Source organism: Pelodiscus sinensis, chromosome 14 (assembly GCF_052426305.1).
Source record: "Pelodiscus sinensis isolate ZL-2025 chromosome 14, ASM5242630v1, whole genome shotgun sequence".
Taxonomy (NCBI): Eukaryota; Metazoa; Chordata; order Testudines; family Trionychidae; genus Pelodiscus; species Pelodiscus sinensis.
In genome coordinates, this window is record NC_143065.1 from 38,812,336 (window position 1) to 38,823,667 (window position 11,332).

Below are 11,332 nucleotides of genomic sequence, written 5' to 3' on the forward strand. Positions count from 1 at the left end.
GGAGAATACGAACACCTCCCAAAACAAGCATGAACCTGGATGATGCAAATTCAGATTTGTTTTTGCTGAAGTGCGAGGCAGTGTCTTAAGCACTTAAAGCTACAATGTGCTGGCCTACTGGATGAAGGTAACTCCTTTGCACCATTGTCTTTTTGTTCCCACCATGTCTTCCAGATGTTGTCCATGTTCTTTATTTACTTTATCCTTCTCACCTGTTACAGTCCCCCTCCTGCCCTCCAGTCTGCTCCCACAAGTCCTGTTACCTTCTTTTCTCCTATCACTGCAGCCATACCACCTCTCCTGATTGCCCCTTGCTTGTTCATTCTTGTCCTCACTCCATTGTCTGGCTGTACGTGTTCCACACAAGTACTTCTCCTAGGTCTGCTCCTTTATCATCAGCTACCCCTTGGAGTTCTCTCCCTGCTAATCTTATTCCCATCTCTCTGCTCTCTGGTTCCTTCCCTCCCACTGTCATTCCATATAGAACTCATGCCCCATGTCCAAAGAGCCAGTGAGGAGGAGGATAAAGAAGCAGGGACCACACACCGAAATAAGCTATCTCCTTCAGAGGGTTTCAGAGTTACCCAATCCTGGGGTGAGCTTCTCTCTGATCCCGAGTGTCTGTCTTCCACATGCTCCTTGTCTTTTCCATACTTTCTCCTCCCTCCTACCAACATTTTCCTTCTCTGAAGCCCTCTCCATCCAGCTCTTCTCTCCTCTCTTTTCCAGACCACTAACATACATGGTCTCTTGGCTCCTTCCTTTTCTCTTCTGGCTTCCTCCCTTTTTCCCTCTCTCATCGCAGTCTCCCCCTCCTTTAATTTCAATTCGTTCAGCATCCATGCTGATCCCCTTCATACCCCACTCATGGCCTCTTTTTCACCTGTTGGCTTGACATTCCCTGGGGAGTCTCGCCATCTCAGCCACTTTCTCTCTTTCTCCACTAGTCCTTTATGGCCATTCCCATTTCATAGAATCATAGAGCTGGAAGAAACCTTAGAAGGCCATCAAGTCCAGCCCCCTGCCCAAGGCAGGACCAATCCCAATTAAATCAACCCAGCCAGGGATTTGTCAAGCCAAGACTTAAACACTTCTAGGGTTGGAGACTCCACTACTTCTCTAGGTAACCCATTCCAGTGCCTCACCATTCTCCTAGTGAAATAGTTTTTCCTAATATCCAACCTGGACCTCTCCCACCACAACTTGAGACCATTGTTCCTTGTTCTGTCATTCATCACTACTGTGAACAGCCTTTCTCCAGCCTCTTTGGAACCTCCTTTCAGGAAGTTGAAGGCTGCTATCAAATCCCCCCTCACTCTTCGCTTCTGCAGACTAAATAGACCCAACTCCCTCAGTCTCTCCTCGTAGGTCATATGCTCCAGCCCCCTAATCATTTTGGTTGCCCTCTGCTGGACCCTCTCCAATGCATCCACATCCTTTCTGTAACTGGGGGCCCAGAACTGGACACAGTACTCCAGATGTGGCCTCACCAGAGAGGCGTAAAGAGGAATAATCACATCTCTGGATCGACTGGCAATGCTCCTCTTAATGCAACCTAATATGCCATTAGCCTTCTTGGTTACAAGGGCACACTGTTGACTCATGTCCAGCTTCTCATCCACTGTAATCCCCAGATCCTTTTCTACAGAACTGCTACTTAGCCAGCTGGTCCCCAGCCTGTAACAGTGCTTGGGATTCTTCCATCCCAAGTGCAGGACTCTACACTTGTCCTTGTTGAACCTCATCAGATTTCTTGGGGCACAATCCTCCAATTTGTCTAAGTCACTCTGGACTCATTTAATGGGCACTCCATCATCATCATCTCATGATCTCCAGTCAATCAGCTTCTGAGGCTTTCAGAGACCTCTTCTCTAACTACCCCTGACAATACGGTGCCAACACCTGTGACTGCACCCTTCTTTCTGCAATCAAACGACACCCTTAAAGAACTGCTCCTCATTTCCCCCCGTTTATGCTCTCGTACCAGTCCTCAACCTTGCCTCCCCCACCATGCTGCACACTGACTCTGGAGACCATTTTTCTATAGATGGGACATTATTTTCCCCAGTGAGTAGCTAAGGATGTTCTTGATCAGCATTCCCTGTAAGCTGTGCACTTGGGTGGCCACCCAGGAGAGATTCCAATGCTACCCAGCTGATAAGCAGAGGACACACAGCCGGCAGCATGTGTTTCTACTGGTGGTACATGCCCACATATGCTTCAGTGCACATAACAAAATTTATTCCACACATGGATGGAAAAAAGTGAAACGGAACATTGTTTTTGATGCAAGCTGAATCCACTCAAGACAGAGGTGATGCTGGTGGGCAGAGAAAAGTGCTTGGAGAGTTCACAGAAACAGAGTTGCTTTCTTTGGTTCACAGTTTACATGCTTCATGGGTCGATTCAGTCTGTGGTTCTTGGATACAAAGCTCTCACATAACAGAATCTGCAAGCAACACTATCTACCATTTCTAGTAGAGAGGGCTCCATCCCATCCTCACTGACAAAGATTTGGCCTCAGTTTTACAGTTTAGTCCCTAAGCGGGACTACAGCAACGCAGTATAGCTAGAAACAAAACCATCAGCCCTTAGGAATCTCCTGCTTGTACAGAACTCTGCAGTGTCTGCTTAGCTACTAGGAGCATATCTGACTTGTTCTTCACTCTCTTCATGGGCTTCCCATGGGCTTCCCATAGGCTACCGAGTCAAGTACAAACACGCATTCCTTTTCTGGAAGGCCTTGGGCCCAGCATATCTAAGAGGTCGCCTAAAATGCAGGATGAAGTCCATGGTCGACAGTTGTGCTCCTGAGACCAAAGTGAACCTTCTGCTGAACCAAACCAAAAAATAAATAAAAAAAACCACACCCTCCTCAATATGGAAGGAACCGCAAGAAGACATTAAGTCCAATCCCCTGCCCTCATGGCAGGACTAAATACCATCTAGACCATCCTTGACAGGTGTTTGTCTAACCTGCTCCAATGATGGAGATACCACAACAGGAAATTTACTCCAGTTTATTCCTCTGCTGGAGAGGCAGCAGCATGGAGGGTGAGAAGGGCAGTCTGGAGCCGATACACAGGGGGAGCCAGCTTTCAAGCAGGCTCCTGTCACGCGCCGGCTCTGTGGGCCCGTCTGCCCGTCCCCTGCTTCCTACAGAGGCAGTGAGTGGGGGCAAGCAGGAGCCGGTGGCTGGGAGGAGCCAACTTAAAAGCCGATTTCCCCCAGCACCAGCTCCACAGTGCCGCCTGCCCCCCCTCAGACTGCTGCCTCTATCTGCGGGGGCAGAGTGAAGGGGAAGCTGCTGTGAGGCAGCCACGGTCTGTGGCAGCCCAGGCTCACCGTGGACAGAGGCTGGTCCACGGCAGCAGCCCCCATCCGCGGGGAGTCCATGCTCCCCACAAACAGAGGCTGCTCTGGCATCCTACGGAGCAGCCTCGGTCTGCGGTGAGCCTGGGCCCGCCTCAGACAGAGGATGATCTGTGGCAGTAGCCCCTGCTCATGTTGGGGGGGTCCGAGCTCCCCATGAACAGAAGCTGCTGCCATGGACCAGCATCAGTCTGCAGGAGCTCTAACCCCCTGTGGACAGGGGCTGCTTCCACCCCATGTTGCTGACACTATGTCAGACTGGCTCCCCTGGCAGACCAGCTCCCGCCCTTACAAACCCTATCCATCTCTGCACCAAATCCTCTTTACCTTTCACCTGTTAAATAGAAGCTTTATTTCTACACGCAACAATGCTAGACCTACCATGCGAGGTAGGTAGCTACCTCCCAGGTGCTGCCTTGAGGTCAGGGATCTCTCTATTGCACCCTGCCTCTGTTTTCCCCATCTCCAGAGCCCTTTAAGAATTCACTTAATCCAAAGATAATTCAACCATTCCTCTCCTGGGGTCAGGTTGACTGAATTTTGCCCTAAGCTCCAACTCCAGTTTGGTGTCTCTCTCACTAGTGAGCATCCCAAATCAAACACCAATTCAGTCTTCATCTCAGGTGCAGCAGGGCACAGTCCCATGTCCCTGGGGGACTCTCTCGTTTCCAAACACCTCAGGCCTGTAGTTTGTCCTTCTCCACAGGCTTTTCCAGCTGGACCTTTGCAGCCTTTCCCCTGTTGTACATAGGGTTGCCAGATGGTTGAAAGAAAAATACCAAACACTCCCCCCCCCCCACCCCAAAAAAAAACACCAGGAAAAAATTCTTCTGAAGGAGAAGAAAAGGGGGGGGGGGGGGGAGAGACCAAAGTTGTTGAGCAAAAAAAAAAAAAGACTCCAAGGACTTATTAATTTAAATGTAAATAAAATAGCATTAAAACAGCATGCCCCATTTAAGCGCAGGGATAGGAACAGGGGAGAGGTTGAGCACTAAGACTCAGGGGAATTGCTTTCCCTAGGTCTTTTGGTCAGCAGCTATTTTGTGCCAGCAGCCTTGGGGAACCAGGTAAGCATGGGGGCTGGGGTCAGGAGGCTGGGGGTGTTGGAAGGAACTCGGGGGCGGGGAGGCCGGGCACTGAGTGTTTGTAGGGTTGCCAGGTGCCTGGCATTTTCGCCTCCTGGCTGGGGAAAAATTCAGAAAATACCGGACATTGTAGGTATCTGGTAGTCTCTGAATTTTTTTTTACCAGACAGGAGCTGAAAATACCAGTCTGTCCGGGTGAATAACAGATACCTGGCAATCCTACAAGGTGCCTCCCTTCCTAGAGAGCTTTCCTCACTCTAGCTGTGACTACTGCCAGAACCACCATTTGCTGGGCTTTTCTCCTTCACTGCCACGTCCGGCTCCTTTTGTACAGGAATCACCTGATCCTTCTCCGCCGAGTTTCGTCCTGTAACATGTGCTGGCTCATCACTGGGTTCTCTCGTCCATGAGGCAAGCCACCACATCCCTGGTAGCATAAAGCATTTTGTGCTCCCCTCAGACAGAATAAGCGTCCTGCTGCTTGAAGTGAGCTAAGAGGACTCTCGGGAGCCATTGGGGTGAGGTATGCTTAGCAGGGTCCGTAAACTTTCACCCCAATTCTCTGCGTCATTCACAGCTGCTGGTTTACTGGAATTGCTCCTCCTGATGAGGCAGCCATAACATAAAACATTATCAATGGTGAAATTAATTATTAAATTTAATGGGAGGATGTTGCAGTGAAAGTAAGCAACAGTGAAGGCAAAGCAACTATCGGGAGTGATTTGATCATGTGGAACTGCTCTGCTCTAACTGCTCTGATCTAAAAAACCAAATCATGAGAAGATTAAAACTGTTTTGTCTGCCTCGTCTGGAGGAGCAATTCCAATAAACCAGCCACACCAATCCCCCAGACTTCACAGGCCACATCTAATCATTCAGATAGGAGGCTCCAAAGCAGCAGGACAATATATAGCCTGGCTGCCACATGGCGTATTAAAGGGCCCTTTTCAAAAGGCTTAATAAGGGTTAGTGTCTCTCAAACTTTTGGCTTTGAGCAATGAGCAGGGCTTGAAAATTCTGGGAGGCCATTAGGACCAACCAGCTGTTTGTTGAAATGACATGTATCACGGAGAGATGTCCGAAGCAGAGCTCACAATAGCATTGCCAGCACCAAAAACATTTTCTAAAATGTAAGCCAGCCTGTAAAAATCATGTGATTGGCCTAAAAAAAAAAGATAGTGAAAGTAAGATGATCCATTCTTCTAGCTTCCTTTGATTCTTTACGTTTCACGCTTCCATGATTTTCTTTGCAAGCAATCATTTCTGCCACACTACCGCAGTTAATGGGAATCTTGTCATTGACTTCAACAAGCACAAGTTCAAGCCCTACGAGTGTGACTATTTTTTTAAACCCCTGAGTGAAATCTTCCCATGATTTGGTTTTTTTTAAGTCTTAGAGCAGAGCAGTTCCACGTGATCTAAACTCACTCCCTATAGATGCTTTCCCTTCACTGATGTTTAGTTTCACTGCAACATCCTCCCACCATTAAGAACTTAAGAACATAAGAACGACCAAAGGTCCATCTAGTCCAGTATCCTGTCTGCCAACAGTGGACAATTCCAGATACCCCCAGAGGGAGGGATCACAACAGGTAATCCTCATGTGCTCCCTCTCGTCACCCATCTCCAAACAAACAGAGGCTAGGGACACCATTCTTACCCATCTTGGCTAATAGCCATTGATGATCCAACGGATCTAGCCTGTTTTTGAACCCTGTTAAAGTTCTAGCCTTCGCCACATCCTCTGGCAAGGAGTTCCACTTTTAAAATTAATTTAACCACTGATAAGGTTTTATGTTAAAATATACTCCCAACAGCCATTACAGTGCAGATCAAATTCAATCTTAGATAGTGATAAGTCCTGTGCATCTGTCCACCATAAAGACATGGCCCAACCTGCTTCAGGAGTCTCAGGTTTGGAAGGGTCTTTTTTTGGTTGACAGGTTCATAGTCTGAACTATGTTTTAACACTTGAAGTGCTGGAATGTGGGGCGATAGGTGGGTGCTAACCAAACCATTTCTCCCATCATGTTTCCTTGAAACATAAAAGAAAATTCTTCACACAGCGCACAGTCAACCTGTGGAACTCCTTGCTAGAGGAGGCTGTGAAGGCTAGGACTATAACAGAGTTTAAAAGAGAGCTAGGTAAATACATGGAGGTTAGGTCCATAAAAGGCTATTAGCCAGGTTGTAAGGAATGGTGCCCCTGGCCTCTGTTTGTCAAAGGCTGGAGAAGGGTGGCAGGAGACAAATTGCTTGGTCATTGTCTTCGGTCCACCCTCTCTGGGGCACCTGGTTACTGGCCACTGTCAGCAGACAGGATACTGGGCTAGATGGACCAGTATGGCCGTTCTTATGTTCTTGACTATGTAGTAACTATGTCCCATTTGCATTTTGCACTCATGGGCTCTATGCCACCGCATGTATGGCACCCTTAGGAATATGCAAGTACAACTGGTGGCAGAACCGAGTAAAACTGTCAAACTTGCTGCATCTCTTATGGTGGGAACAGAATGAAGCAATACGCAAACAGCAGAGCTGAGTTACGATTGCTGTAGGCCCTCTGACTCCAAATTTCCTCAAAAATAGGTATAAAATCTGAACAGCAGCATCTTCTTATTTGTTTCATTTAATTATGAATCTGAAGATTTTTATGTCTCTGTATGGGGGTGGGCAATCATTTTTTTTGCTGGGGGCCACTTCAGAAATTTGTTAAGTGGCCCTGGGCTGCACTGGAAGGGGAGTGGCCTCAAGCAGAAGGGGCAGGGCCAAGATACTCCCCTGCTTCCCCACTCACAGACCCTGATTGGTTTGGGAGCGTGGAAAGTGCGCGAAGTCTCCTCCCATCCTGCCAGGAGCGCGTGGTGCTTCTGAGTGCTGCATGCTCCTCACAGGGTGAGGGGAAGGGCAGAGGACACTTCGTGCACTCCTCCTGCCCCCAGGTCAATCAGGATTTGGGGCAGGGGAGTATGCAAAGTCTCCTCTCAGCCTACCAGGAGCTGCGTGCTCCTGACAGGGTGGAGGAAACCTCATTTGCTCCCCCCCCCCCCAGGCCCTAATTGGCCTGGAGACAGGGGAGCAGCAGGGCCTCTGTGGACTGGGTCATGGGCAAAGCTTTTTGAAAGAGTCACCATTCAGACTGAACATTTTTAGCTGTGTCTCTGCCCAAAGGTGAATTGTTCTTGCAAGTTTGACTGTATCCACGCTACTGAGTTAGCTGAGAAAGTGTGTGTGTGTGGGGGGGGGGGGGAATCAACTCTTGTTAGGTGTTCTTATTGGTGCCCAAAACAGCTACTATTTTAAATTTGAAATAATACTGGCTAAGGAGTATTGTACACAACCTCTGAACTAGTTTTGAATTCATTTAGTTATGACTATACAAACTGCACGGTCTGCAGAAAATGTGGTTCAATACAGAAGGGCCAGATTCATGACTAGTGTTCCATGTTTGGACAGCCCCAGAAATCCATGCAAATTGGTTCACGGGCCGACCAGTAGAGTTGGTCAACATTTCTAATCAAAAGAAATGGGTGAATGTGGATGTTGTTTTTTTGGTCAAAAATAGGCTTGCCTTCTCCCTGCCCCATTACAAATGTCAGGACAACTTTTCACTCCCCCCCCCCATTTTTATGACATTGAAGTGTTTGATGACCATCAATGTCTATGTTACTTTTGAAGTGGAATTTGGGAGCTTTGTAAGCAGACAAGTGTAACTTTTTGATCTCCACTCCTGATTTAAGGCAAGGGCTTGGAAGCACTGATTGCTCTCCAGTGTGACAGAAAACAAAAACACAGCAGCCCAAGCAGCATATAGTAGCTAGGACAGGCGTGGGCAAAGGGCCCTCCGTGGGCCGGATCTGGTCTGCCAAGCTGGTGGAGCCGGCCCATGGCCACCCTGCCACTCCCCCATCCCCAGGCCAATCAGAGCCTGGGGGCGGGGAGCACGCAAAGTCTCTGGCGTCCTTTCCCCGCCCTGCTAGGGGTACACAGTGGCTAGAGACACATGCTGGCTGTTTTAGCCAGTGTGTCTCTCTAGCCACTGTGGGGGGGAGGAGACTTTGCGTGCTCTCCCACCCCCAGGCCCTGATTGGCCTGGGGGTAGGGAGAGCGCATGAGGTCTCCTCCCACTCTGCGCCTAGAGGGAATGCCAGCTGTTTAAAAACAGCTGGCGTTACTCTCTAGGGGGCAGGGTGGAACAGGGAGAGGGAAAACTTCTTGCGCTCTCCCACCCCAGGCCAACTGGATGGGGGGGGGGGGGGGAAACACAAGAAGTCTCCAGGCCCTGCCCCTTCCATCCAAGGTCCTGCCCCATCCAGGGTGGTCCGGGGCCACTTCAGAAATTTCTGAAGTGGCCCCCTTTTAAAAATTATTGTCCACCCCTGAGCTAGGACATTCCAAAAATACTACTCGGCAAGGAGATGAAGGTGGATCCTTAAAATCTTACTCCAGATTATTGGAGCAGGCATCCTTGGCACGGAAACCAGAGTGGGAGTGCTATTGGTCCGACAGAGTGGTCAACAGGGCTAGAAGAGAGGCACCAGTCTAGCTCCTGATTTGGAGAGGGGAGTAGTAGGAAGGAGGGCAGTGAAATGAAAGATATACATGTTCCTCCATTCTGAGCCAGTCAGTAAATGGCTGTCAGGCCAAACCTTGGGATGAGTGACAAGGGGAGAGTTTTGGATGGAGTTTTATGCTGGAACCGAGACCCACAATCAACTCTAGCCCTACTGGAGGCAGTGGCTACAGGTTTCCACCCCATGATTTTCCAATTAAACATATGCAAAAGCAAAGGAGTAACATGCTGTGCAATTTGAAGAGAGGAGGGAAATGCTCCTACGTACAACAAAATAGATACAACATAAGGTATACCTCTTCCTCCGCCAAACCTCATTCCCTATTATCTCCCTCCCTCCTTGGCCTGCCTTATTCTACTCCTTTGCACGGAGAGCTCTGTGGAGCAAGGGTTAGACAAACAATAATGAATACAATAATACCAAGAAAATAATAATAATACTAAGGCTGCCCAAAGATGCATGTAGGAGGAGAAGAGCTTCAGGCAGCATTAACCCACAGCCTGACAGCTACCTATGGCTACTGCCCAGACTTGCGCTCTCGTTTCAACAGATTCTGTCACACCAAAATGAGAGCAGATTCCTGCTGGCTGTCCTCTCCCCGGCCAATACTTCTCCCACCCACACCAAAACCAGCATGAACACGGTGGGTATAATAATCATGCAACCATCTGGCCTTCCATCTACATCATAGCAACTGGCTCCCAGCTCTTGCCTCACATCAAGATACGGGCTGAAGGCCAGATCTGTAGCTGATGTAAATCAGTGTAATCCCAAGAACATCAGTGGCACCATGGCAGCTTATACCAGGTGAGGACCTGACACTGAGGCTAGGAAATTACAAAATCTTATCTTAAAAAAAAAAAAAGGTACAGGTCAAAAAAATGTGTGTTTCCTCATGAAGAGCTCTCTGCAAGAGCATGCGAAGTGTGATACCATCACTTTGGAAGTAATAGTTGTGGTGACTTGTTTCAATGTGAAATGTCTGGCAACACCTGTTTCAGCTCTTTGGTCAGAATGATCTTAATATAGAACAGACATCTCATGTTCTGATATTAAATTCAGTTTTCTGTGAAACAATTTTTAATTATTTTACCATTCTAACCCCCAACCCCTTCCAAAAAAAATCAGCCACCTTTTTCATGTGACTTGAATACAAATATTTTCCTTAAACATACAAGAAGAAAAACAGAATTCTCTGTGTAGTTAGCTTACTTAGTTTTCCTGTTAAAAGCATTTTTTTACTTCTTTGATTCAATAATTTGACATTGTTCAATTAAAACTTCATGAAATAGTGATCAGACTGGTAAGATAGGAGAAAAAGCAAAATCTGCCATTCTAACCTTCACACTCTAATTTAAAAAGAAAACTTATTGCAAAATATGAACACCATGACCAATGAATCAGTCATAAAACATACAAAAAAGGTTTTCAAATAAAGATTTGCTAAAACTTATCTCAGACATCTGGCTCATTCAAACACTTTGTCGTAAGTTGTGTTAGAATTGCAGTTTTTCTTTATGAGCCAGACAATGTTAGAAACCAGTGCCTGCTAATAGCTCAAATCCTCAATATTCAGTGTGAAAGGAAGAAATGCCTACCTACCTTTGCAGTGTTTCAGTCAAAGAGGGTGCTAGTGTGTTAGCAAAGAACAGGTACATATGCTGACTACTTTCTCAAAGGTAAACACGCCCCATCTGCAGAACGCCTTCAAATTCTTCAAAGACCCACCCAGTAAAGCTGCAATTCAAGATTTCTGACTGATGGTAATCCTGATGTTGTGCAAAACCACCGGATGCAATTTTTGAGTAGTAATGCAGTATGTATTCTCCATTGTTAGTTTCAACATAGTAAAGGGAGAAAGGTTCTATTTTGATGTCCCTGTGAGCCTCTCTCTCCGCTCTTCTAATTCCAGGGTGGATTTGAACATACAAATTGGGGAAAGGACTCCCTTTTCTATATTTATAATGGAACATTTCATGTCTCAGTGTCAAGTGGATACGCAAACAAATGGCTAGCTGCTCTGACAGTACAAACTGCCATTGATATTCACATAGCTGTGCAGATTTACACATACTGAGGACCAAGCTCTACATGTTTATGTTGTTACTAATTTGGTTTTGCTTCAAATGAACATTTAAACATGACAACTAGTTATAATTAGGATAGGAGGGCAGTCAAAGACCATTCGGCACCACTTACCCCCCAAAACAGCTGACAGCATCTGGAACTGATGGCATCACTGGAAATTTAAAGGCACCATCGTCTCCTGCTGGAATAAGGACTGGGACCCTGTGGCTTCCA

General features: G+C 47.3%; 1 protein-coding gene across 2 annotated transcripts in view; it reads right to left on the reverse strand.

Moving 5' to 3' along the window:
* CERS3 (ceramide synthase 3) overlaps positions 1–10,754 on the reverse strand; it is a 73,279-nt gene extending 62,525 nt beyond the window's left edge. The window contains exon 1 of one of the 2 annotated variants that reach the window (XM_006129209.5): positions 10,634–10,754. In XM_006129209.5, coding sequence (XP_006129271.3) covers positions 10,634–10,689 — 56 coding nt within the window. In that variant the 5' untranslated portion in view covers positions 10,690–10,754. The remainder of the gene's footprint in view (positions 1–10,633) is intronic. The other variant, XM_075896950.2, reaches the window with a different exon arrangement.
* Positions 10,755–11,332: the final 578 nt, after the last annotated feature.